Raw genomic sequence first — 26594 nt, forward strand, 5'->3', positions numbered from 1 at the left:
CTCGGCTCAACGGCCACCACGAGCACAAGCACGAGCACGAGCACGAGCGAAGGTGGCAAGGCAAGAGAGCACGATCGCGTGGGCAACTTGGCCGCGCCGGCGCCGTAGCCGCAGGACGAATGATTGGTTTGCGCGTTTCGTTCCTTCCTCCTCGTCAAGCCAGGCTGTGCCCGTGGCGGCCGTTAGTTGGCGAGGCCGCGAGATCCACCGGGGCTCGTGTCGTCCTGGCGTGGTTGGTTGGGGGGTTCCGGTGCCGGTTTGTGACCCACCGACAGGGACGCGTTGCCGATCCAATATAATGGCATCCCCCGCCCTCGGTGCGGTTTCAGGGGCTGTTCGGATGCTATACTAAATTTGCCACCATTCACCGTACTTTTTATACCACACTTATCACCTTAGCTAGTAAAATAGGATTGTGTCACACTCTATTGAGTTGATGACATGTGGGACCATAATTGATGAGAAGGAATCTTACCACAAGTGTGGCTATGCACTAAACAATAGGCTAGCCTGGTCAAACTTGCATAACATGAGATGTGGCAATCTTTGGCAAACTTTGGGAGCAAACCAAATAACCCCTTAGACCAGTCTACCATCTCATGTATAGTACGACAATTAACCGGGCCGGGTCGGTCCTTCTGCTTCGCACATGTAAGGAGCGTGCTACTTCATCCGTCCTAGAATTGGATGTGACACATTCTAGTATAACAAATCTAGACATATATATGTCCAGATTTATAGTACTAGGAATTGTCACATCCAAGACTAGGTTGTTTTTTTATGCAACGGACATAGTACTAGTATAGTATAGAAATGGGCCATGATTGATTGAAACGCGGTACAAACACATACATTCACGATACGCGCACGCTCACCTCTATGAATATATACACGTACACCCTACCCTATGAGTACTTGTAACATGCAACTCTGACATTTACCTTGCTATGGGTGTGTTTAGTTCACGCCAAAATTAGAAGTTTGCTTGAAATTGGAATGATGTGATGAAAAAATTGAAAATTTATGTGTGTAGGAAAGTTTTGATGTGATGGAAAAGTTGGAAGTTTGAAAAAAAAAATTTGAAACTAAGGGGGTGTTTGGGAGAGACACCCCGTAAACTCGGCCTATGCCAAATGTAACTTGACATGAAGCAAGGTATATATGTTCTGAAATGGTGCGGTAAGCACGGTTACCGCGGTAACCGTGAAAAACCGTGCAAAATTATCAAAAATTTAGATTATTTTTTAAATTTATTTGAATTTAAGGAGGTTACCGTGGTATTTATATTACTGTATCCCACGGTAAGCCCGGTAACCACGCGGTTACCGGCGGTAAAATAAACCCTGACAAAAGCACGTGTGTTAGATGCTCAAGGAGGCTTGAGAGCAGTCAAAGGTATCGACGCGAGATTAAAAGCCAAAATCACTTTTGGCGCCGGACAAATTCATTTTGTGATTGCAGTTAACGTTTCTCAAATTTGGTGAAGACCTATGTATTAACATTTGTCCGAGTCTACAGAAGCATATCACTAATTTACAACTCAATGGTAAACCTCGTTATAGCTACTAAGGGTACATTTAGTTCACACAAAAATTGAAAATTCGATTAAAATTGGAACGATATAATGAAAAAGTTAAAAGTTTATATATGTATGAAAGCTTTGATGTGATGAAAAAGTTAAAAGTTTGAAGAAAAAGTTAGGAACTAAACCAGGCCTAAATATGTATAGGCAGCTGGAGGGATTGTCGACAGGTCAGGCAATGTGCACATCTCAAAAGGTCCTTGGTGCAGTCATCGTTGTATTTGCCCTGGTTCCCGATGATTTCATCCTCCAGTAATGTGTTATCAAAATTGTATGTTTGTGTTCTTTATATATCTTTAATTACATCAAGATCAATCCTAATGAGATGTTTACCGGGGAATTTCGATTCCTCCTATATATACATTGTGCTCAACCTTCAATATTCCTGAAAATAAGTTCCACTATCCTTTTGAATTTTTCACACTTCATGTTTTATCCGTTGCTTATGTAGAACGAAAGTCAAGATCGTGGTGTTTTTTGTACTTGATAGTAAAATAGAAGGGATTTCCCAGACTACTTTAAAAATTTACCGCTAAGAGATGAGTGGACAGAGTAGAAGAGTCACTCATTTTTTACGTGTACGTTTTCCAAATGTTTAGCACCTTATTCAGTTTTTTTTTAAAAAAAACTTGTTTTAAAAATCGTATTAATCTAATTTTTAATACTCAATTAATCATACACTAATGGTCTACCTCGTTTTACGTATCTTCTCGATATTCTTTTTTCCACTCTTATCAAACGTAGTCTTAGGGCCTCTTTGATTCATATGAAAAACCATAGAAATTTTCTTGATTCAAATCCTATTAGAAAATTTCCTATAAAAACATTTGAAACAAATCATTGAATCCTATCATATTTTTGAAATTCCTATGGAATAGACTATCTTATACAGATTTTGAAGGAAACTTAGCAAGACCTCTAACCTCTTGGAAAAATTTCAATGAGTCTATCCCTCTTATCCGATTCCTACATCCGATTCCTATATTTTTCCTGGGTACAATCAAATGGTTTTTTCTTGTATTTTGTAATCTTTGATTTATACATTCCAAATTCCAATCCTGTGTTTTTTCTATTTTTCTGATTTTCCATTCCTATAATTCATCAAAGACTTAGTTTATGATAGTGATGGGTGTAGATTTTTTTCTTCCAAATTCTTTGTGTCGAGAATACGAGATGCGAGATTTCAAACGGGTCCCATCCGATCACCGGTCCTTACAAAGTGGGCCCAGGATGCAGCGACCCAACCAAACCCGCCGCACACGGTTTCCTCCCTCCCACCCGCGCCGCCACCGACACCTCCACTACGCCCTAGCTTCTCGCCCCCCGCCGCCGCCGCCGCCGCCGACGACGACGACGACCGCGCGTGTCCCTCCCTCGCCGGAGTAGTGAGGGGGGCACCGCGAGAATGGATTGCTGCCGGCGCGTGAACCCGTTCCGCGCCTGCTCGCCGCTGCGGGGGCTCGGGTACCTCATGCTGGCCTTCGTGGCCGCCATCGTCGCCGTCTCCTACTACGCGGTCGTCGTCTACACCTGGGGCCCTCTGCTGCTCGGCGGCGGCGGCGCCGCGGCCGGGGCCGCGGCCGTCCTCGTCGCCTTCCACCTACTGGTAAGCGCTGCCCGCCACCCTCTACCGCCCCCTTATCTCTCTCTCTCTCTCTCTCTCTGGGTGCCTATTTTTAGTACTCTACGCTGCGAGGGGAATCTGTGATATGTGGCGCTAGCTTTAGATTCAATTTCCGTTCCGATCGCGATCTCCCCGCTTCCTCATTGATCATGCGGCGGATTCCTCTGCTGCTGCTGTTTTCGGTTTTCGAATTAGGAATTCTATAACGTTGGTTAAGCCATTATTGCCAGCATCTCAATGACACCATTGGATGTCAGGACTCAGGAGAATTGATTATACACAAAATATTCCTTTTATACATAGTCTTTACTCTTTACACATGCCATGTTTCTTGCTTGCCAAATTTAACAAATTGTGACGCGACTCAGTAATTGTGTGAGGACTAGATTGAATACATTTAATGGCAATTCTTATGGTTGATCCATAGAATTAAAAGTGTTGTTCGGTTTGAGGTGTTTTTGGTGACTCAGCTATGTGGCACTATATGTGTTGGAAGTGGTGGTACATATTGCTGCAGGATGAACAAATTTCCAGTTTATTTATTTATTTGGTAAGGTCGTAAGGATGGGATCACCCATTGGTGTTATGTTAAATTAGAAGAAAGATGGTTTCACTGGATCTTGTGATAAGAAAAACATGTTTTTTCTGGTTATGGATTGGCGTGCCACCAAATAATTGAACATTTCTAAACGTGATTAGACAATGTTTGACATTTGGTCTTAATTTAGGTGAAGGTGCATTTCTGTAATTAGAGCGGACTCACGGTTTAAAGGTAAAATCTAGTTTCAGAAGCTGTAACTGAACCCTGATGACCCTGTCCCAATTTCAGTTAAGAAAACAGAGTCCAATAAGGTTCACAGCAGTTTTGAGTTCCCAGCGACACTATACCATTAGTACACGGCAGTACGGCATCACTGTGCCTCACAAAATCTTGACACTAACCCAGGAACAAAACAGGCTCCCAATCAGGCTGGTGCAGGACTGCAGGTAGATGATTTTTGACAGCATTGCCCATTTTTCCTCCATTGTCAAGACCATGATTCCTATAAAATGATTGAGGATCCTTTTCTACTGTTGAATTTGTGCACTAAAATTTCTGAATATATCTGCATATATAATCATTTTGGAATGTATTTGTTGCACATAGTTCCCTCTTCCATGCCATTTTTTGTTAGATGTTATTATCTGGCAGAATAGATATACCAAATTTGATGGGATGACTTGGTTGACAGTTTCCCTAGTGTTAGATAAACCACATTTGATGATATGACTGGCCTGATATTTCCATTAATCTTTTTGAAGAATTCTTTTAGTCCTTTTACTCATCATACTGGTATTTTGCTTTTAGTGTTTTCTACTCCCTCTGATTCCAAAATCCAAATGTAGATCACTTTAGAATTCTCTACTCTTCTCTAATTGTGAGTTGTCATATAACCTCGAGATGCTCGTCCTCTATTTCTTCTTTTTATGCCCTTGCTAATCAAGCAACTACTCTCATGTATGAATGAGGTACCATTTGTATAGTAACTACAGGGCAACAAGTACATTTTAACACTTTCTTAATTCATGTGCACAACTCTAAAGCAATCTATATTTGGAATCAGAGGGAGCATCTTATAAGCAAGGAGTTTCAATTCCTGGAAATTTTGAAGGCAAAGAAAATATTGATTCATCCAACTATACTGAGAACAATTCATTTATGCGTGACATCTCTAAATGCTATTTAGTTGTTATCATGGACTTTTCCTTTTCTAGAAGGAGAATAATTTACCATGATTGTGTTTGATTCTGTTTGTCTTAAAACTTCTTCGGAGCAAGTTTAATAGTATAGCCCACTACTAGCTCCAATTCAATTATAGCCAATCTAATAGCCAATTCATACAATAGTTGCTTACTATACTATTAATATATGGTCCCACCTGTCATACACACATTGCGTCTTGGAGTCCGTGCTGCAGGTGGCTAAGATCTGTAGCCCGCTACTCTTCTCTCTCATCATTTATCTCATTAAAATATGTTTATAGCTGGCTAATAGTCTGCTATTGTACCTGCTCTCAGGGATCTTGTTTCTTCTGCAGCTTGCAATGATTATATGGTGCTACTTGATGGTTGTTTTCACTGATCCTGGTGCTGTACCTGAAAACTGGAGACATGCTTCTGAAGAGGATGGCATAGGTGTGAACTCTAGGACTATATCATATAATTGGGATGCTACATACCCCAATCCAGAAGGGCAAAGTGCACAAAAATATTGTTCTCGCTGCCAAAATGGCAAGCCGCCTCGTTGTCATCATTGTTCTGTTTGTAAGTCAGCTTTCCTGATGACGACACTTAATCTATAAACTTATACTCACTGTTTTGCATATTCTGATATTCCACATAATTCCTTTTTTACATTAGGCAATCTCCATTTTTCATAAAAAAAAAAACATAGAATGTTGTCTGTGATGCACATGATCTAAATTATCTGATTTTTGCAGTACTGTGCTAATCATTGCCCCCTGATCTATATCTCTTGTCATTGTCTTTGCAATGATTGAAGAAATGAAAAATCTGTCAAGTGTCTATCATAAAACCAAAAGTTAGTGGAAGAAAACAAAGAGCAGTAGGCAGTTATAGTATAGCATATCTAACCGATCACATGTACCATCCAGAAGTGTGGAAGATCCAGCATTAAGATGATATATGCCTTGAGGCAATAAGATTTGGGCGCACCAAATCCAATAATTCACTATAACCGGTTCACACTGCTGATTTTCCTTTTTGTAGAATGTAGTTCCCTCTGATTTTCCTCTCCAGTTTCAACCTGGCACTGAGTTCTACTTAATTCAAGCACTTTTGAACTTTCCAGTTGAGATTGAACACTTTCAAATTGCACATTTTGAAACTCTGAGACTGAGATTGAATACTTTAAAATCGAATAATTCGTGCTACTAGAAAATAAGAAAGGACTGGAAACACCAGTTTTAGCTAAAAGAAATGCACAAGTTTCATCCAAAAACTTTGAACTTCAAACATGACAAATTAAACCTATCCAAAAACTTTGAACTTCAAACATGACAAATTAAACCTCTTGTGCATGGAGATATAAACTTCCAACTCAATCACTGAAAGACACTCTAGGATACACTTCCATTTCATGCTAACCCGAATAACACAGGTATTTGATTTCTGAGAGTAAGTGGGTACCTTATAAGTAGCAACTCCATGAAAGGTAAAGATCAACAGTAGCCCCAAAAAAAAAAAATCTGATTTGAAGTTGTTCATATTATAAATAATGTGCTTGTTCACTTTGTTGCCACTTTCAACCTACCATATTTTGGCAATGTCAAATTTTGGCTTATTTTGGTGTTACCAAAACTTGGCTGTGTTGGATGTCTATTGGTTTAAAGCCTGACCAAATTTTGGTAGTGTTTGAGAGTGGAAACTTCCCGAAATACCAAAGGATTGAAAGTGACAAGAAAGTGAACAAGCCCTTAGTCTGTATCATGCTTGACTGATTATCTGTCATCTTTTATGCCTTTACTACTAATTTGTCCTTGGAATTTACTAGGAATAAATTCATGTAATATGTTCATTCTCCTTATTCTTTTTCTGAGCGTGTGATGTTGCCTACGCAGGTAACAGATGTGTGCTCAAAATGGACCATCACTGTGTTTGGGTGGTAAATTGTGTTGGGGCAAGGAACTATAAGTATTTTCTCCTTTTCCTGGTACTTCCGAAACACTTTGATTTGCAATTTCTTATCATTTGCATTTATGACAAGTTTTCTATAAAACATCTGCTTATTCATGTGTATTATCACTCATCAGTCCCTCTGTGTCCACATAGATTTCGATTTTTATAATGCTATAATTTGTTTTATTCATGCTCAACCTATCACTGAATACATACACATTTAGAAAAGTTGGGCAGGGTGCTAATTTCTTCCTTTCATATTTTGTAGACAACTTGCTTATCTGAACTATACATGGAACATAAATTCCTTGCTGGAATAGACGTAGGAATGTACTCGGTAGTATTGGTTTAGAAAGTGTGCAGTCAAAACTTAAAAACTTTGGCTTCTAGGTATTAAAAAAAGAAACATTAAGATTTTTCGTGAAAAATATTTTCATAGCATCATATTTTTCATGGATAATGGTCCAATATTTGTGTTGGAGACAAGTGAAACAGAATGAAGGGAGAATGTCTTCAACCCTCTTAAAATACCTTTTCCCTGTAATTTGCGAACCTGAAAAGTATTTATAAAGCCTTAAAGGTTTCAAAATTTTACTCCAGGTTCCACTTTTTTTGCTGTACTTTTATTTTATAGTTAGCATGCTCACAAGCTAACAATCAATGTATGGTATGCTGGTGTGTGAGCACTGGCTTCTGCTACTACATAAATTCATAAATTTCATATCCATGAGCAAGACATTCTTCTCTAGTCTCAAGTGCCAAAACATCAAACAAGTCAACAAGCAAGTCACTGAAGACTTTTATATTTTCTGTTTACTAACATCTTCTATAGTATATACTTTATAGACCATTTCTATTTAGCTTCATTAATTCTTTCTATTTTCTATGTAATTGCATTTTGTCTGCCTTTTAGGTATATACATTTGTTGAAACAGTGTTGGATACATTGGTACTACTTCCATACTTTATTGAGTTCTTCCGAGATGAAAGCAGACGTTCCAGCTCACCTGGGGATATTGCTATTCTATTTATTACTTTTGGTATCCTCTGCCCTCGAAGCATTTTAACTCGCCTCAAAATTGTGCAAGTTACTTACCAGTAGACCTTTATTGCAGTTCTTAATTTGGCATTTGCACTGAGCCTTCTATGTTTCATTGGAATGCACGCATCTCTTGTTACAAGTAATACGACTTCTATAGAGGTAATTCGGTGAACTATAAATTTTTGCCTCAATGTTTGTAATGCTTATTATCTTAAGGAATGCCTCCATGAAACCTCTAAATTTCATGTTGTCATTTACACTGGAGGACCTGTTAATCAGGATTTAGACACTGATCTGAATATGTCCACAATTTACTACTAGATTCAAATTGCAATATTTGTTTGTAGGACCATGTTAAAATGTTTCAGAACTGTACAATCATTTCAAGTGAACAGCTCGGTTTGGATAATTTACTCTGTTACCAAAGTGGTAAAGCTAAAGAACTTCAAGTAGTTTATGCATGAAATTCTCAAAGATCAAAGGCGTAAATTTCATGAATTTCCTTGCTTGTGATCTGGAGAGCTTAGGATAGCTAAGCTAGCCAAGCTCCTGTATGAAGTTGTTACGCAACTGATTGGTGTTAAATTTCTTGATCTCTTGGTTGTAAGGGTGCTAATAGGTTGGGTTGAAATGGATTGTATTGGTGGATTTAAGAGTGGATTGATTTTGGGTGGGTTTAAATGGGTTGATGTAAGAATTGGGCTGGTTCGATTTGGTCCTGCTAGTGAAATTGTTTGGATTGTATTGGTATTGGGTGGAGTTTTGTTGGTTTTAAATGGACCGAACGCATGGGCCCAACCAATTCCTGGACCACGAATCCTCTTCTGCCCATAGGAGAAGGCGCTGCAATACGCTTTGTCTTTGAAGCATCTAGCTACTGCCAGCGGCCAGTCACCTGGTGTGATTCCTGCTCCGCCTTCACCCTCAGGCACCGCCTCGCCACTATAATTACAGCTTCCTGTTACTTGAGGGAGTTTCAAATTACAACAACTGTAAAATAATTCATTAATAATTTTATGTTGAACTTATACAATTCTTTTCACATAATGTTTCTTCTAAGAAAAGAGAAGTTGGTTGTTTTTTTTACCATGATCTTACTTTATTTTATCGCCAGTCCAGTGTTACAAGAGCACCCTGGCTTTTGGTTTGACTTCCTTCAGAATCTGGCCTAGATCCCAATTGAATAATAGCATATCATATTCCTTGCTTGTCATGCCGATGTGTGTTTGATCGAACTTATTTCAGGTCCATGAGCGAAGGAATTCAGTTTCATGGAAGTATGACCTGGGATGGAGAAAAAACTTGGAGCAGGTTTTCTTTACAGCATTTTGAGTTCTCCATCTCCCCTTGTTACATTCCTCTTATCAGCAAAATAATTTACTGTAGGTTTTTGGCACCAAAAAGTTGCTCTGGTTTCTTCCATTGTACTCTGCTGAGGATCTGCACAACATTGGAGCACTTCATGGCCTTGAATTCCCTACTCGATCTGATGCAGTCGCCTGATTACATGTACTTCCACCAGCAGCTTGTTCAAAATATTCCATAGTGCCAACTCACTTGTAGATTAAGCTACTCGATTTCTGTACAGAAATCCATCGTCGTTCTTTCATAGGGAGTGTGAAATACAATATCATTCTTTTTGTATAGTTTTGTGGTACTTGATCCATGGACCATACTAAATTACACAAAATCATGTTAATTCTTTGGTTGATTTAAACGGTGTGTATCATTTCAATTGAAGATCTTCACAAGCTCATTATGGATATGTCAGCTGACTCGGTGTTATTTGCATGCGTAATGGATGTTCATGGCATTGTTCATGTTCAGTGGATAATTGGATACCGACATTTTAAAATTGGATGTTTTTAAGATAACTGAATAACTTTTTGTCCTCTATTTCAACTATAGATGTACACATCAGGCAATAATAAATTTTAGTTGGAATCAACATACAAGGAGTGAAGGACAAAGCTTGTAGAGTTGTAATATATACTCCTATATGTGATGCATCGTCAAACAAGTGAATAACTCCTGAGCATCTTCATAAGCAAACTCAACTCGTTTCTGCACATCAAATAGAAACAAATAGGAGTATGGTTTGATACTTGGATGCCACAATCTTCCAAGGATTTCTTTCTCCTTATTAAACCTCTTTGGTTCACAGAAAAGTGAAGGCGATATTCCATGACATGACATGACATTTTTATGGCTTAACTTTATAGGAAAATAAACAGCCCAATATCTTGGAAATTTTGCTTTGTGTTCCTTTTTTTTTCTTTTCGAGCGGAAAAGAGCTTTCCATTAACTTAAGACGCAGCGTAATCATTGGTCACCGGGTTATAATGGGTCTAACATTTTAGCCTACAAAATTTACAAGCTAGATAAAAAGGGCTATACTGAGATTTAATAGATTTTTGAGTATTTAGCATGTGTTTGGTTTGGGGATAAAGTAGGATAATATCGTGGGGACACTTACAAACCAATGCCACTAAGGCGTGAGCAACTTTATTACATACTCGAGAAGCAAAAAAAGAACAAGAAATGAAACTAATTCTGATCAGGTTCTTCAATTTGTAGATTAGCCCACTAGTGATTGCCAATCATAAATGATTCTTTGGTACCGTTGAATTAGTTTCAAACACCACATGACTCATGCCCTGTTCACTCGCAGCTCTCCGGTCAAACACGCCATGACTTCTGCCTGGAAAGCATCCAACAGGTGAGGTAGTCTACCTATAGCTGTGTTAATCACGTCTCCCTGCGGATAGGCAAAATTGCAGTAACATGGATAATCAACTAGATAGAGCTTAGATTAAAGGACGTGTATCGCGTGGGCTAGAGGCACACAATTGTGTTCCTAGCCCATGTGCATATTTGCACGGGCTGAATTTTTTGCATAACCAGTATACAAAATTGTCATCTACCTCTTGCTCCTTTTGTTTTCAACCAATGCGGCAAAGCACAATGGCCTGGCAAGGTGATTCTTTATGTTCCACAACCAATCTGTCCCCTCCTCTGGTCCTCCCTCGTCCCCACCCACTCCGTTGCTTCGCCATGCCGCCTCCTACCTCACCCGCCACCCTCATCCGATTCACCGGCGGCAACACACCAACCGCTACTCAGGACCAATCAACCACTCCCTCGGCCATCCCTTTAAGCCTTAAGAAAACCCCACCTCCTCCTCCCAACGGCCTGTCCCTCCCACCCACCCCACCTTTGAACCCTAATCCTAAACTAGTCGGAATGCACATTAGCGTTTTTCACTGGATAGGTAACTTTTTAAGTACAAACTTCTATATCTTATAATTATATTTTAATATATAATCATGTATGTCAAACTTTATAATTTAGTAGGTGATTTAAGTAATAGGTACCCTACCAAATTACTTCTTGCTACCGAAATATGTGAGATCATGTCCAAAACCCCAAGAATTTTGGAACCAAAGAGATTGATTGTTTTTAAATTTTCACATGAGTTAAAAAGAAAATCATATTTAAAGTCAGAGTAACATAATATATATTTTTCCTTGACAAAATTTGCTACATGACACTCGAAAAGTTTAGATAGCTACAAAACATCATAAGACTCTGAATTTGCTGCTGGGCAATATAAATTCGTAGTATTTTGCTAGTGGACATGCTTCTCGTTAACATAATATTAATCTATTTGAGTGATCAAAAGATAAACATAAGACCTAAGTACCCTTGTCATTTTCACTTGTTTTTTTAAAAGAAGGAATTGGTTCACTTAATCGGAGACAGTCACACATCTCTCTCCCTGTAGCGTTCGTGAATGGGGAGGGAGCCGCTGGCTAGCATGTTAGTAGCATTTCGGTACTCCGGCTAGTCTCGCTCAGTGGCTTGCAGGCTCTCCTCCTTTGTCACTGCAGGTTGCTCTGCATGACAGTCTAGCTTCTCCATGCAACAATCCAATCTTCTCCACAGCCACCAAGGCATTCTTCTTCAACTTCGATGAAAACTCCAGCAAGCCTGATCTCTTCATGCATAGCTCTATTTAAAATTTTCTTTCACCCATGAGTTCTTATATTAATACTTGCTATATTTCTATTCAAATGGCTTTTATTTCCTTTTATCGTCAATCAAATTGTTGTCTTGGCCTTCGTTTGGACCTTGCACTGCTGACCCATTGGTGTCGAGGGAGATGAAGAAGAGCATGGCCAACTGTTCTCTTGTGGCCTATCCGGTCTCCTTGGCCTCCGCGAGGTTACAAACTTGGATGATAACTAGTCGACCACAAGCAACATACTCTCCAGGTGCCGACATGGTCGACGAGGAGGCTGAATGTGACTGCATGAGGATTTGAATCCTGAGGCTCCTCTCCAACGGACACAAAACAACCATGCCTTGCCGTTGCACAGTAGGAGGAGAGGCCATCGATCTATAGAGTTAGTGCATCTTGCGTCTGGCGATCTGCATAATATGAGAAATGGGCTAACCATACAAATATAGTTTGGACATAAGGGTAAAATAGAAAACTCATAGGGCTTCTCTCTCCTCAATCGTATGGAAATAATGTAATAACGCTCGTGGTGTCTAGAAAAAAAATATCATAATTTTGTAATGTCTAACAGCACTATATTTTCACAATATGCAGTAGCTAATACACATTTGTTCCGTTATAACGGCGAGACACACTGCGAATGTAAAAGAGAACGAAAACCAATTTCCCGCCCACAAGAATCTGTAACTAGCGCCCCCCGAAATCGGTTAAACCCTAGAAGAGATCGCGAAGAAGGCAAGCTCGCATCGAATCCAATCCATGGCGGCGCACGACCCCAAGGACGACGTCGACCGCCTCTTCGCCTGCTTCAAGTGCGGCGTCTCCCCTCCCCGTAAGCTCCTGGACCTCGAAAATGGCCATTCTCTCCCTTTTCCCCCCAAATTTCTGATCCGGTCTTGTTCCAATCGGATGGATTCAGAGTCGGCGATCAGGGAGAGGCCGCGCCGGGCGGGCAAGAGGTCGCGGGTCGCGTCCACGGCGGATGGAGGCGGCGGCGGGAGCTCCTCCTCTTCTACTCCTACGCCGGACGCGGCGGAGAAGGTGCGCGTGATGGGGTCTCCATGAGGTTCTAGCTTAGAATGTACGGAAGAGGCAAGTGATGAACTGCTACGATTGTTTTCTCTATCCAGCATGAGGCGCCGTCGTCGGCGGTGATCAAATTTACTGGCCGCAAGCAGATGTCCCCGGTTGTGTTCTACGGTTCCCCGCAAGGTGTCCCGGTGAAGAAGCCGCTCAGCCTGCTGCGGTTGTTGCGGGAGATCCGAATTGATCTCAAGAAGCAAACTGATTTGGTCCCCAGGTCTCTGAACCTCTGATCTGTTCTTTTGTTCAAAGCAAATGAGCCCCATTTGTTCTGAATTTTGTTGGTTGGCTGTGCAGTGCCGGTGTTTGGGCAACCTTCCCTAGGCAAGAGGAGGCAATCAGGTTCTGTAAAGCACATGCGTATACCAATGTCTTTAGCTACCAAGATCATTTAAGTGGGCAGAGAAGATTCCTCGTGTCTACGTACGATGAGTTCTGGAAAAGGTTGTGACCTTGTTACATTTGTGTGCCTCTGCATTTCTGACATACCTTGTTGATTCCTAATTTCCTTTTGCGTAATGGCCTGTTACTAGAGTTTGGAACATGTCACGCATTCTCATTGATGAAACTAGTCAAATTTCTTGCACAATTGTGCAGAATTATTTTAAACAGAATTATATTTTGTACATTCCCTTATCTCTATATATCCTTTTCTCTTTATCCCTTCCTTTTCTCATTTTCCCCTTATTCATGCAACCTTGTAACTTATCATTTCTATCAACGAAATGGCTATAAGGTAGAGCTGGTTCTACCTTCTTATGTACTCTCTCCGTCTTAAAATATAAGAACCTAAGACTGGATGAGACATTTCCTAGTCTGCCCAGATACATTGTACTAGAAAACGTTTCATCCGACCCTAGATTCTTATATTTTGGGACGGAGGTAGTAAAAAAAAATTCCATACAAATCTATCTCTATTTGTAAAAATATAATTGTAGCTATCCATCATTCCATCTATAATCTGGTCCTACCAGGTGTAGGTCTTTCTCTTTTTCCTCCAACTAACAAAATATTTTAATTTTTAACTAATTTCTAGCCTTGAGAGTGAACGTAGTGGTTCTTTTTAGCCCTCTCTTAATAATATAACATATTAGAATGTTCATCACTTCTTGGCTAATTTAAGATGCTTCTTTTCCTTCTATCTCCATGGATTTATTCTGTTCTATGTTGTGACCTTCTCTAGGTACAATAATATGGATCCGCAGATTCGCCATCACTATGAAGTTATACAGGATGTAAGTATCCATATCTGTATTTTGTTGAAATGGTAAAAATATTATATGCTGCCAAGTAGTAGTTGCATAAAAACGCTTTACATATGCTTGTTCTTTTTCCCAAATCTGATGGTAATGATGTGGTCAAATATTTGGTAAAGCACATACTTGATACTTCTCTTTTGATGGGGATTCTCCTTCTCTAAGGGCCTTAATTTTGGAATCATGTCCATAGAATCCTGGCCTCAAATTTGCAAATATATTTGTTTGTGCATATCCTCTTAATCATTATTGTTTGGGAATTATTCTGTTACATCATGAAGATAGTGCTATCTTTTAGGATGAGGAATCAACCTGCATATAGTTGTACAAACAAATGTCTGAAAAAGGGTCATACCCTAGATAGCCAATAACATGTTACATCAATTTTGATGCTACAGGGTTCACCTTGCCATATTTACTTTGATCTTGAGTTTGACCCAAGATTGAACAAGATGAGAGATGCAGATGAAATGGTGGATATATTGGTTGCAGTCACATTCAGTGCTTTGCATGATAAATATTCCATTGAAGGACAGGAGGAATGGATAATAGAGTTAGACTCGTCTACTGAAGGTGCCTTATTATCTCCTTTTGCATGTGTGTTTAACCTATAAAATTATGTCAATAAGATCAGTGGGATCATTTTATGATGAATAAGATTAGCCTTTGCATCTTCTGGATGGCTAGTTGCCTAATCCTACGCAAGGATTTTGTTTTCTATAATAGTCTAATACATTTGTACTGTAGGGCGTTTCTATGAATCATATGTTTTAAGTGGATGCTATGCATGATGAATGGAGACATTGTCTCCGTTGAGCCTAAGCAGTTCTCAAACTTCAGTCTTAAGGTAGGGTTATTCATAGAAGCTGAGGGATATCCAAGTTGAGAAGATAGGAAAAGGAATACTTACCATATTGAACATAAGCCATATTTGAATAAGTTTTAAGAAGAGTTGTAGCAATTGTTCAAGAATTAGTTTGGCTTTTGTGCACTCTATATATGGATTTCATCCACAAGCTAATCCTACATGTGAGTGGGGGAGAATGAAAGGAAGTTACCTTTTTAATTATCAGGAAGGATCTACTATGCGACCCCCATACCCTTTTTACATTATGTATTGGTCAATCTCAATTGTTGTGACAACCTTATGTGCTGCATACTGGTATTCATATGAAAACTTCTGTTGTTTGCTTAGAAAAGTTCTCACGCCATTTGATCATCCGCATACCGAAGACTGCATTTAAGGACAACTCCCATGTTGGTGCATTTATCTCTGAGGTACTATTCGATCTCAATCTTCAGTTTTATTATCATCAGTAGATTTGTTATTTTCAAGTGCTCTATGTTTTGTTGAGCTAGTTATATTCAAGGAAGGAACAGTTCTAAGTCTACATCTTTCAGCAATGCTCCAAAATAAAGCATAGAAGAAATATATGAATGAAAATGTTTTGTACCATGGATACATAGTATATGACCCTGACCCTGATAGTAGACACATGGAAGATGCTCTCACCTACAGAGGATAGGATCTAGTTACTCAGTGGAGCATGTTCACCTATTTAATAGTTTCTTTAACTCTTTAGTCTGTCTTCATCCTCCCCATGATGATGGACACAACTAATCTATTCACTCCAAAATTGAATTTACTTTGTCTTCATACGTCAAGTTTTTGAGAAAAAAAATCAAAATGGAGTAGGTCTATAGTACGCAGTAAGGCCCATATGAAACACAATGTATTTATGCTAATGAGTTGTTATCTTCTACACTAGAGGTGCTTGGAGCACTTGCACATTTCTGTATTGATGCCAAGTTACAAGTAAAGTAGAAACTTATCTTTGTTCTTGCCATACTTCTGGGCCTCCTGCATTAGTCAATTCATCTTTTGGTAAAATGAAATGCAACTCTGAAATTAGAAAGAACCAGAATAAATTTCTTCTACTTTACAGGTGTGTACATCAACACTGACTAGCAATTGATTTGCAATATACATGTTCTGCATTAATGTTTGCCAACAAACTTAAGATGTGTATCCTTTTTTCTGGCCATGGGATTTTGCCTTTTTTGCTTTGCTTGGTTCAATATAGAATTGACGTGGCTGATTGGAATTTTTTTTCTACACTGAAGTATTGCTCTTCTTTGCAGATCTGCTCACGGATCGCATCTCAGCGTGCAGCTAATCCTAACTTTAATAAACTGTACATTATGAAAGATAGCAGTTGTACAGGTCGTGCTGATCATCTCTTTATGGATACTGCTGTTTACTCCCGGAATCGTTGTTTTCGTTTAGCCTTCTCATCGAAGTCTGGGAAGAAGTCATTTCTTGTGGCTACTGAGCGTTTCAAACATAAAAACATGGTGAGACCTTGATCATAAGTTCTTTTCTTTGTTCTCGATAAATATTCCTAATGTCAAGTTTTTGATTTCACATGCCGAGTTGTTTCTGTTCTTCAACTACATTAGAAAATTTAATTTCTTCTTGGAGATTTGATGTAAATACACGTCTCCTATTTCAAATGGTAGAACAATTTTTGGGGGACGGAGAATAATTGTAAGCCTGTAATAGTGATAAAAAGTTGATGGTTTATTGTTTCATGCCATGATGCTGAAATACAGAAATAGTGAAGATGTTCACTTAAAATAGTTGTTTCTTGCTTTTTAAAATTAAAAAGGCTATTTTATATGGCCTTGGACCTGTCAAGTTTTCCTGAAATCAGTAAGAGAAGTACTCTACTAGTTGATCTGGTCCTCGCTAGTGTTGTATTTGTTGACACTTGTAAGCAACATCATTTCTGGAAAAAAAAAACATGTGTCTACACAGTGGGAAAGTGATAGTTTTTTCATTTGCTTGTAAATCAGCTCTTTTTGGCATCCCAGTTCTGATAGACTACATAAATTTTGGACTGATGAACTGCCATCAATTTTATATCTATTCCAAGGAGGCTTTTTAGAAGAATATCACATTTGTTTTGATAGTCCATAATTGCCCTGTTTTTTTTTCTTGAACAAGCCAGTTTATCAACAACCTAGTTCAGGTAGCTGATTTAGTAGTTACTAGTTAGTACTGCTTGGTTTCCAGAACCTGATCCATTCATGAAACCTTTTGATCCATCGGTTACCACAAATGAGTGTATCACAGATTGTCCTTTCGGTAGTAGGTCCTTGTATAATTTCTAAAACACGGTAGATGAATTTTAATTTAGATCTGCACTGCAGTTTGATATGCCTGCTGGTATGGCTAATCTGCTCAGTACAGCGATCCTAATACTTTATGTTATCTTTTCTGTGTTGTATGTCTTCTTTGCCTTTTGTTATCTTCTGTTGACTGCATGTGAACATGGAAGATTTTGTCTGAGTTATGAGATTTGGATATATGTCACCCCTGCACTCCGACAGCTTGTTTGTCTTAAGGAGTTATGAGATTTGGATATATGTCCCCCACTGCACTCTGACAGCTTGTTTTAAATGTTACAGAGTGATAAGGAGCTCTTTATGGAGTCACTTATTTGCAGATTAGATGATGACTGTGATAAACTTTTGACATGCAAACTTGATTTAGATTGCAAGAAAACGTTGCATTTTGACTCAGAAGCCAGCATGATACGAGTAAGTATATATGCTTTCTTGTATTACCTTGCAACTTTCCTGTTCGGGCATTTTCTGGAATACCTAAAATAAGTTTATTTTTCATCCATCCCACACATATACAAAACCTAAAAGACTCTAATACCCCTACTCTGTCAAATCCCAATGCAACTATTTATCACTTTATCTATTCCCAATATAATTATTCCCTATTTTCACAAACTCTGATGCAGGTTTTGTTTGACGTATTTTTTGACCAGCTAGTTATGTGGCTTAGAAGTTGCAATAAATGACTCATGCATTTTGAAGCTTCACTATTTCTGAATTTTGTATTGAAAATTTACAAATATATTGGTTGTTACAAAAGTGTCCTACATTTTGATCCTTCACTAATTCTGAATAGTTTATTGAAAATTTACAAAATATTGGTTGTTACGAAAGTGTCCTATCAGGTAAATGTGTCACGTGCTTCTTATAACTCCTGTACCAAATATACTTACATATTCTGTTGATTTTGTTATATTAATTGGTTGTCTAATGTGCTGTGGTTAGATTCAAGGAAGAAACAGCAAGGACTCCATTGGTACCTATCGAAATGATTTTCCTGTTTCAAATACTTATGGAATATCTCCTTTTCCAGCTCTGGATGTCTTTATTGAATCTATAGCTTCTTTTGGAAATGTCTCAGGTGGTTTATCTTCCTCTCAATTATCCCTCTTTCTTATTGATAATCAGTCATCAGGACTCTGTTTCACTATGTTTCTGTCGGTCTTTCTGGAATTTGAAAGGGTGTATTTATGTGCATAGTCAGCTCAAATAGCTTGGTATGGGTCAAGTGGTTTGTTAAATTTTTGTGTGAAAAACATTAGTGAAGCCAGAGTAGTATACTCCATAAAATTCTTGAACTTTCCCTATCTCCACTTGATGCAGATACCACTCTACATTATCTAAAAAGGATGCCATTATGCATTATCTACCCAGGATCCCTCCACCGTCAAAATTTGACTCTGCACATCAATACTGATGACTTTCTGCCCTGCTCCAATTATGTTATTAGACAATATATTGTATTGATGTTATTTCTTGTAGTACTGTCATTACTTGCATTTTAGGCAAAAGATTAACAACGCTGCACACTTTCACTATATTTTAAAGATTTCTGCACCCATCTCTGCAGGAAAAATTAGATGCTGGTACTGGTTTTCACATTATGGTTTGATGATTTATAGTATGTCAAGGAGTAGATACTGTGAGCATATTGGAAGAGAACATAAAAGCAATCATGGTAACAATTTACCTTTGTTCTGTTCAATCTTCTTGTACATTAGTGCATTACTTCGTTAATGCTGATGAAAATTTTGTGCAATGAGTAGAAAAAAGAAGAGTTATATTTATGCTTCTACAGTCTTGTTATGATACCTACTTCACTATTTGCTCTTGCTATCACATGCTTTTGTTATTTCTTTATTCCTTGTCAGTATTTTTTTGTGAAAACGCATGCACCGTATAGTGGTTTTTATCTTTTTTGTTTTCTTCTCTTATATCTTCTATTTAATGTTTGACACTTTATCTGGAAATGTTTTACATGTCTGTTAAGCAAACCAATCTTGTGTTTTGTTTCCTCACCTGTTTACTACGGTGCAAAATATCTCTATTTATTCGAACAGAATAACGCTGCGATAACAAAATTATGCAAATTGTTAGTTTATGCTACCACGATATCCGAATCACTGACATGCAACCCCACTCCATGCCGTTCTATCGTTCGAATATATTATTGGTCCTATTCACATTAGCTAATCACTAGCCGTGCTTATGCAACAGTGATGTATATCGTTGAATTCCAGAGAGCTGCATATTACCAAAAGTGTTATGATCCTGACTGCCAAGGTAAGCACGGGACGATACTCCGTAAGTTCTCACTTATACATGATCCTTTTTTCTCTTATCATCATCACTTTGGAATAGGTTACCGTTCTCCATTGCGCCCTGTTCCCTGGGACGTGATTCCTGAGCTCAGCTCGATATCCGATTCAGCCCAGAGGGAATATCAGGGGGAAGTTGTGGAGATCAGCATTGAGGGGAGCAACAGGAATGATGAGTACCTTTGCAATGGAACGAAATCAGTTACAGAGAGCGGTGAGGATGATCCGAGCTGGTGGGAAGAAGCGGTGAAATTTGCTGACAGCATCGACAACACCGATCATGGTCGTGACACACGTGACCAAGTTGGTAGTCTCTTCTGTTGTCTTCTTCCCGGTAGTATTTCCAAACGTGCTGCTATCTTAGAAACTGCCATCCATGTATGCGCGCAGGAGGACAAGGATTGTGACGACGCAGACTGGTGGATGGACGCTGAAAGGATTATGGTGCAGATTGAGGAACAGATAGGGTCACAGAGCAACGCATAGCCGTCCCTTCAGGTACGCGTCACTGAACACGTTTGTGTTATAGTGTAGCTGCCAAGAAGAAAACACGATGTACATAAAGGCAATCATGATGCATATTTGTACTCCTAATCCTGTGGTGGTGCCTTCCATGTTTACTGGATATAGAAATTATAAGAAATTTCTGACCCTCTAGCAGTGGAGGCAACAACCTTCTGATGTACTGTTCTTCTAGTCTGCTAGGGCTGTGTTTAGTTCAGCGCAAAGTTTGGATTTTGATTGAAATTGGAGATGATGTGACTGAAAAGTTGTGTGTGTATGACAAGTTGATGTGATGGAAAAGGACTGAAGTTTGGATCCAAACTTTGGATCTAAACACAGCCTAAGATATGGCCAAGCTATGAATATAGCTGTGGCGGACAGCCATACTATTGTTTAAGTTATAGGCTTCTAGCAAAAAGCTAGAGTGCTACTCTCCCCGTCCCAAAATATATATACGAGGTATATATAGTATAAATTTGAACTACAAAACTAGCTATATTTTTAGGACGGAGAGAGTATTAGGATGGTTTTCTCTGAATTTTCAGTTTGCTCGTCAAGAATCAAGATGCGAACTGAATGAGGCGGGTCGACCGTCTCAAGCCGTAGAAGTGTCGATCTTTATGCCCCCAAATTCTCCATTCCACACTTGCGATCTGATATGTAACCGCCTGATGGTAGTAGGAATAAAAGCTGTCGTCTTCGCATAAAAAATAATCTTAATCCTCTAGGTAAAGCAGTAAATCTGATCAATCCGGTGCATAGCTGAGCTGTCCACATTGAAGTGTCACGCCCAGCAGTTAATTTTGAGGGACCCAAACTTTTAGCAGTTCTCTCGAACTCTTGATGAGGTCGATCCCGATGAACTGACTGGTTTATTACTGGTGGTTACTTTGTACTCCATTACACTGGGGAACTGATCCATGCCCAAATTATTGGGCAAAATTTTTATGTAGACAAAAGGCAAGATGCCCTGCTTTTGATTGAAAGCAAAGTTTGTGGCTGGGGAGACCAGCGTTCATTTTAGCACAGTTCACAGAGACAGACACAGCAACCAACCCTCACAAGTTAATTTTGGGACAATGAATGAAACTCAACTCACTAACAGAAGAGCAAAAGGAAAAGGAGAACACATCAGGCCAGCGATGACTTCATCCCACGCTCACTTTGTGGATGCATCCGGCCTGCCGCTTCAAGCAACCAGTATATTATGCACTCCAGCTTCAGGGCCTCCTTTTGCTTCATTAGAATCCTCCACTGTTATAACAAGGAAACCAGTCGATAAATCACAGTTAGAGGGGTCGAAACAATCTTATCTCTAATCAATTTAGTTATCTTAGCTCTTTCAGGGAATCTTCTCTAGAGCCCTACCTGGAGCACTAGGATCTTTCCTTAGTCCTCCGAGAGACTGACCATGTCATTCCAGGCAATGCACAGCTGCCAGCTGATCGCAGCTAAGATTACAAAACTCATTCTATTCACAGACACATCAGAAACATGTAACACTAGAGAGAAATAACTTTCAAAGCATCCCTGCAAATGCACCATACAAATCTAGCAATTGGACATCTAAAAACTACATGCTAAGCATTTTCTATATTCCCACACAGCTCACAATACTTCTCCCAGTTTCTTTGTTTCAGTTGTTCGGTTGTTTGGATCCTGTCCTTCATCGCTAACCACAGGAAATGCTTTGTTTTAGAGGGACAGGGGAATGCCAATGCATAGTTAGGCTATTGGAGCTTGGCTGGCGCGAAGCATATTGCGGGATTGTTGCCATGAGGAATAGAAAGGTGGTCTGACGTGCAAGCTTGTTTGCAGATAGAATTGTATAGTTTTTTTTCCTTTTCTATGTAATTTAATCCCTTCTATCAATATAACGTCATCCAATCTGTTTGGTCGTTCGGAAGAAAAAAAGCCAAAGCATAGACATCGTAGGATTACTAACCCCTCTAAAGGTAAGGGCTTGGTACATTGCTTGGTAAATTCTTGGCAAAATGGGGAACTGATCCACGCACATCGCCTGATCCTGATATTCCCTACCACAAGCTCACAACCGATAGCATCGAAGATAACCCATTTTATTAAACATTACCCTGCAATCAAACACCCCCTCTCTAAATAATCGTGGCAGGTCTAGCAGCATCTCTACAAGAACAGGTGATCAATTTAAAAACATTAAGATCTGATTATATTGCTGCCAAACTCAAGAACATCTGGATCACCAGATAAATCTTTTATATCGTCCTGCCACAACCTGACGGGAATTTGTCCTCGCATCATTGCTCATGCTTAACAATTTTTAAATCGTCAACCTTTTAGTTTGGGAGAAAGGCATCCTCGTGTCCCATGCACGATGATATATATCGTGCGTATGAACTTCAACTCCATTTTGGCAATGCATGGTAAGGGGAAAAAAATAACATATCCATCATCATGGAATCTAGGTTGGGCAGCCAGCCAATATAATCTCTTAATATCTTAATATAAGTATGCGTGCTCGTGTTCCTTACATAAGCATGAAAATTGAAGTGTGTCAACAGAATTGTACATTTAACGTGACACCAGCTGTATATTTGCTTTTTTTTTCTTTGACATCCTCTAATTTTGACGATAAGACGAAATGTTTAGTTAAGAAAAAATAATTTCGTAATACCTTTGTACCTAGGCCGAGTTTAGTTCCAAATTTTTTTCTTCAAACTTCTAACTTTTCCATCACATCAAAACTTTCCTACACACATAAACTTCCAACTTTTTCGTCACATCGTTTCAATTTCAACAAAACTTTCAATTTTGGCATGAACTAAACACACCCTTATTACTATATTATTTTAGGTGCCAGATATATAATGATATTATTTTAGGTGTATCGAAGATACATGCATGATGATAGAAGTTAAATTAGTTCCTAGAGTGGAATCCTGGTAAAGCATCCTTTTATTTAACTGCTATCAGAATATGATCATCTTCATCCTACGTTGTAGAATTTCAATATTCTCCTGACTACTTTTAATATTTAATATTCTGTAAACCCAAGCCAAACCAGGAGAACGTGCTTTGAACCGAGCTGCGGAGCCACTAGCCGGCGACAGTCTGCGTCTCGTCGGTGAACACATAATTAATTAATATTTTTTTTTCAAACATGGTACAAACATACACTCATATGGAGTAAATTCGTGTACACTCACTCATATAGCGCACACGCGTACTCGCTACTCTTACGACTACCTTTGAAGAACTGACATATTCTAAGATTAATGAAATCATAATTAGGGTCTGTTTAGACTGTAGCTAAAATAAACCTTACCAAATTTTGATAATGCCAAAATATTAGCAAGTTGACAATATTACCAAAATTTTGGTAGGATTTCTTATGTATTTACTAAATTTGACAATAAACTAAATATAGATTTTTTTGGCAACTTTACTAAAAAATGGTATAGTTGAAAATGGCATCAATCTGGCCACTTAATATTACTTTGATATTGTTATGAAAATTAAAAGCATATACTTCTTTAAGCAACGGGCTCTGTATATTTTTGGCCCGGTCACTAACCAAGCGTGAGCAATACTCCATCCGTCCTTAAAAAAATTAATCTACATAAATATTTGATCCATTGTAATACAACAAATATGAATAGGGACTATTTAAATTTGCTGTATTAGGATGGATGACATAGGTGGTGTTTGAAAGTCTTGAAGATAAAGATGAAGATGAAGATTAAGTGTTTTACACAAAACGAGGTTGTAATAACATGTGATTAATTGAGTTTTAATTATTTTAAACTTAAAAAATAGATTAATCTGATATTTTAGAACAACTTTCATATATAAAGTTTTCACACGAAATGCACCGTTTAGCAGTTTAAAAAGCGTGGCACGAGTATCTAAAATTTAATCCAACTTTTATTGGAGAAAAAATAGGGCCATAGATTGGGTTTTCATGTGACGGAGGGAGTAGCTAGTAATCCTACGTCTAAACCAAACATTTTGGTTCGAACCAACGTGACGGCCAGATGGAGCATCCAGGGGAGGGGGCGGCACCATGTATTCGTACTAGAGAAAATAGAGAATTATTCTCGTGGGTCTCATCATTCCTAAATTATGTGAAAAAGCGTTGCTCAAAGAATAATCGAACAGGTATTTTTTTGTTGTGGGTCCATGGCCGATCTTTGGTACGTGAACTAGCATTAGAGATTCCCTTGATGATAACTAGGATTCTCTCGTCGTAATTTCCAGAATGCGACAACGGCAATACTATTGGGTATTGGATTTTCTGTCAGGATTCTGATTTCAACAGTAAAATGATATCTTTAGATTTTATTTCTGAAATATTTCGTGATCCAATGGTATAAACTATAGGTGTTTTCGAGGTAAGCTTTGAGAAGGGGGACATGGAGTTCCTGTTTCATCTTAAGAAGAACAAAAATTAGAAGAAAAACCATACAACTATACGATTTACTGATGAAAAACCGTCACAAAACCCAACTCTGGACATCTAAACAACAGACCATAATTATCTAAAAAAACAACAGACCATAGCAAAACAAGCGAAACCGACAAACCACCTATATGCATGGCGATGGAAATTATAGTTGTCAGAAAAGTATTCTGTAGCACTCTGTGATGTAAAATAGCATAACCTCCCATTCCTCTTTAAACTAGAGAGATTATCCCCTCCCATTTCTATTGAAATAAACGGATATGCCTTAGCAGAAACATGAGGCATAGAAGCTACCGACACAGGAAATAAAAGGCCGTTTTCAGTTTTGACTTTTGACAAACTGCGGATATGAGATTCTATTACTTTGTGGCAGGGAAGATTTAGCAGTTTTTGAAAAAAAAAAATCCATGGTAGAAAAAAAAGAGACATGTAATAAATACGTCCCTATCGAAAGTCGACGTTCGCTGCACGTATTAGCTGTAGAATCACTGAGTAGCACGTATAATCAAACAAACTATAACCGATTTAACGATCTATGTAGAAGCCCTATATATAAAAGCAGAGCCCATCCCTCGTCGCTGAGCCACACGCACAAACTGCACAATCAAATCAAGCGTTGGAGAGAGAAAGAAGGTAAGCTAAGCTAAGCAAGCAAAGCTAGAGAGAAAGTGACATCAGCAATGGCGGGGGGCGATCGGCTTGTGCTGCTGGACTTCTGGGCGAGCCCGTTCGGGCAGCGGTGCCGCATCGCGCTGGCGGAGAAGAAGCTCCCCTACGACTACTCCGAGCAGGAGCTCCTCGGCGCCAAGAGCGACCTCCTCCTCCGCTCCAACCCCATCCACGCCAAGGTCCCCGTCCTCCTCCACGGCGACGGCGACGGCCGCGCCATCTGCGAGTCCCTCGCCATCCTCGAGTACCTCGACGACGCCTTCCCGGACGCCACCCCTCGCCTCCTCCCCTCCGCCGCCGACGACCCCTACGCGCGGGCGCGGGCCAGGTTCTGGGCCGACTACGTCGACAAGAAGGTGTACCCGGTGGGGACGCGGCTGTGGAAGGTGAAGGGGGATGATGAGGAGGGCGTCCGCGCGGCGGTCGCGGCGGCGCGCGGCGAGCTGGTGGAGGCGCTGCGGACGCTCGACGGCGAGCTCGGGGAGAAGGAATTCTTCGGCGGCGAGGAGGAGTTTGGGTTGGTGGACGTGGCGCTGGTGCCGATGATGCCGTGGGTGTACAGCTTCGCGAGGTACGGCGGGTTCAGCGTGGAGGAGGAGTGCCCGCGGGTGGCGGCGTGGGCGCGGCGGTGCATGGAGCTGGACAGCGTCGCCGGCAGCCTCCGCTCGCCGGAGGAGATCTACGACTTCATCGGCCTCCTCAGGAAGCACTACGGCATCGACGACTAGCTACGCTATTGTTTGTACACCTTAATTTCGTTGTTATTATTACTGCCATTTACTCATTTTACTACTTGTCGTAATTAATCAAGGTCGTTCAAAATAACTTGTTTAATTTCGCCGGCTGGCAGGTTCAAGTAATTTGTGTTTGAAGTTTACAAGCGTAAACTGTACTCTCCGATCATTACTTTACACTTTTAAAAGAATTAAGAAATAAGAAAGATAAATTCACCTTCCTGTTCCATTCATCTCATCTTCTTTGTCTTACTCTCTCTCACGGTATGGAATAAGGCCTTATTTAGTTGGTGAAGAATTTTAGGTTTGGTTGTCTCATCGGATTTACGGATACACATTTGAAGTATTAAACGTAGTCTAATAATAAAAACAAATTACTGATTCCGCCAGAAAACTATAAGACGAATTTATTAAGCCTAATTAATGCGTCGTTAGTAAAATATATTTCCTTTC

At 39.5% G+C, this 26594-nt stretch overlaps 3 protein-coding genes across 4 annotated transcripts; all 3 read left to right on the forward strand.

Annotated features, from left to right (window-relative positions):
* The first annotated feature begins 2820 nt into the window (after window positions 1-2820).
* Window positions 2821-9619, forward strand: LOC127779588 (probable protein S-acyltransferase 12). Its single transcript, XM_052306400.1, has 7 exons — window positions 2821-3188; window positions 5285-5510; window positions 6827-6918; window positions 7798-7924; window positions 8000-8085; window positions 9172-9237; window positions 9313-9619. Exons 1-7 carry the CDS (start codon window positions 2988-2990, stop codon window positions 9427-9429), a joined length of 915 nt encoding a protein of 304 aa, XP_052162360.1. The 5' UTR covers window positions 2821-2987; the 3' UTR covers window positions 9430-9619.
* Window positions 9620-12600: 2981 nt separating this feature from the next.
* Window positions 12601-21842, forward strand: LOC127779586 (uncharacterized). Of its 2 annotated transcripts, XM_052306398.1 has the most exons (14): window positions 12601-12779; window positions 12867-12988; window positions 13078-13247; window positions 13328-13474; window positions 14214-14265; window positions 14685-14859; window positions 15482-15564; window positions 16429-16641; window positions 17758-17889; window positions 18421-18556; window positions 19046-19153; window positions 19693-19758; window positions 19837-20096; window positions 20184-21842. In XM_052306398.1, the coding sequence occupies exons 1-14, from the start codon at window positions 12707-12709 to the stop codon at window positions 20277-20279; spliced, it is 1833 nt and encodes a 610-aa protein (XP_052162358.1). In that variant the 5' UTR covers window positions 12601-12706; the 3' UTR covers window positions 20280-21842. The 2 variants fall into 2 exon arrangements, 1 of the variants encoding a protein (XP_052162358.1); XR_008018696.1 differs by lacking the exons at window positions 19837-20096; window positions 20184-21842 and having other exon boundaries at window positions 18799-19153; window positions 19693-19733.
* Window positions 21843-25301: 3459 nt separating this feature from the next.
* LOC127779589 (probable glutathione S-transferase GSTU1) lies at window positions 25302-26243 on the forward strand. Its single transcript, XM_052306401.1, has one exon. The coding sequence runs from the start codon at window positions 25419-25421 to the stop codon at window positions 26133-26135; it is 717 nt and encodes a 238-aa protein (XP_052162361.1). The 5' UTR covers window positions 25302-25418; the 3' UTR covers window positions 26136-26243.
* Window positions 26244-26594: the final 351 nt, after the last annotated feature.

This window comes from Oryza glaberrima, chromosome 7 (assembly GCF_000147395.1).
Source record: "Oryza glaberrima chromosome 7, OglaRS2, whole genome shotgun sequence".
NCBI lineage: Eukaryota > Viridiplantae > Streptophyta > Magnoliopsida > Poales > Poaceae > Oryza > Oryza glaberrima.

What these genes read in the sequence shown, in the direction of transcription:
- LOC127779588 (XM_052306400.1), top strand. Translation starts at nt 2,988, where the DNA reads ATGGATTGCTGCCGGCGCGTGAACCCGTTCCGCGCCTGCTCGCCGCTG. An exon ending in AGTATTTTCTCCTTTTCCTG is followed by an intron (nt 6,919 to 7,797) that starts GTACTTCCGAAA and finishes TCTGCCTTTTAG; the next exon opens with GTATATACATTTGTTGAAAC. An exon ending in GGAGAAAAAACTTGGAGCAG is followed by an intron (nt 9,238 to 9,312) that starts GTTTTCTTTACA and finishes AATTTACTGTAG; the next exon opens with GTTTTTGGCACCAAAAAGTT.
- LOC127779589 (XM_052306401.1), top strand. Translation starts at nt 25,419, where the DNA reads ATGGCGGGGGGCGATCGGCTTGTGCTGCTGGACTTCTGGGCGAGCCCG.
- LOC127779586 (XM_052306398.1), top strand. Translation starts at nt 12,707, where the DNA reads ATGGCGGCGCACGACCCCAAGGACGACGTCGACCGCCTCTTCGCCTGC. An exon ending in ACTATGAAGTTATACAGGAT is followed by an intron (nt 14,266 to 14,684) that starts GTAAGTATCCAT and finishes TTGATGCTACAG; the next exon opens with GGTTCACCTTGCCATATTTA. An exon ending in GTTTCAAACATAAAAACATG is followed by an intron (nt 16,642 to 17,757) that starts GTGAGACCTTGA and finishes TAAATGTTACAG; the next exon opens with AGTGATAAGGAGCTCTTTAT.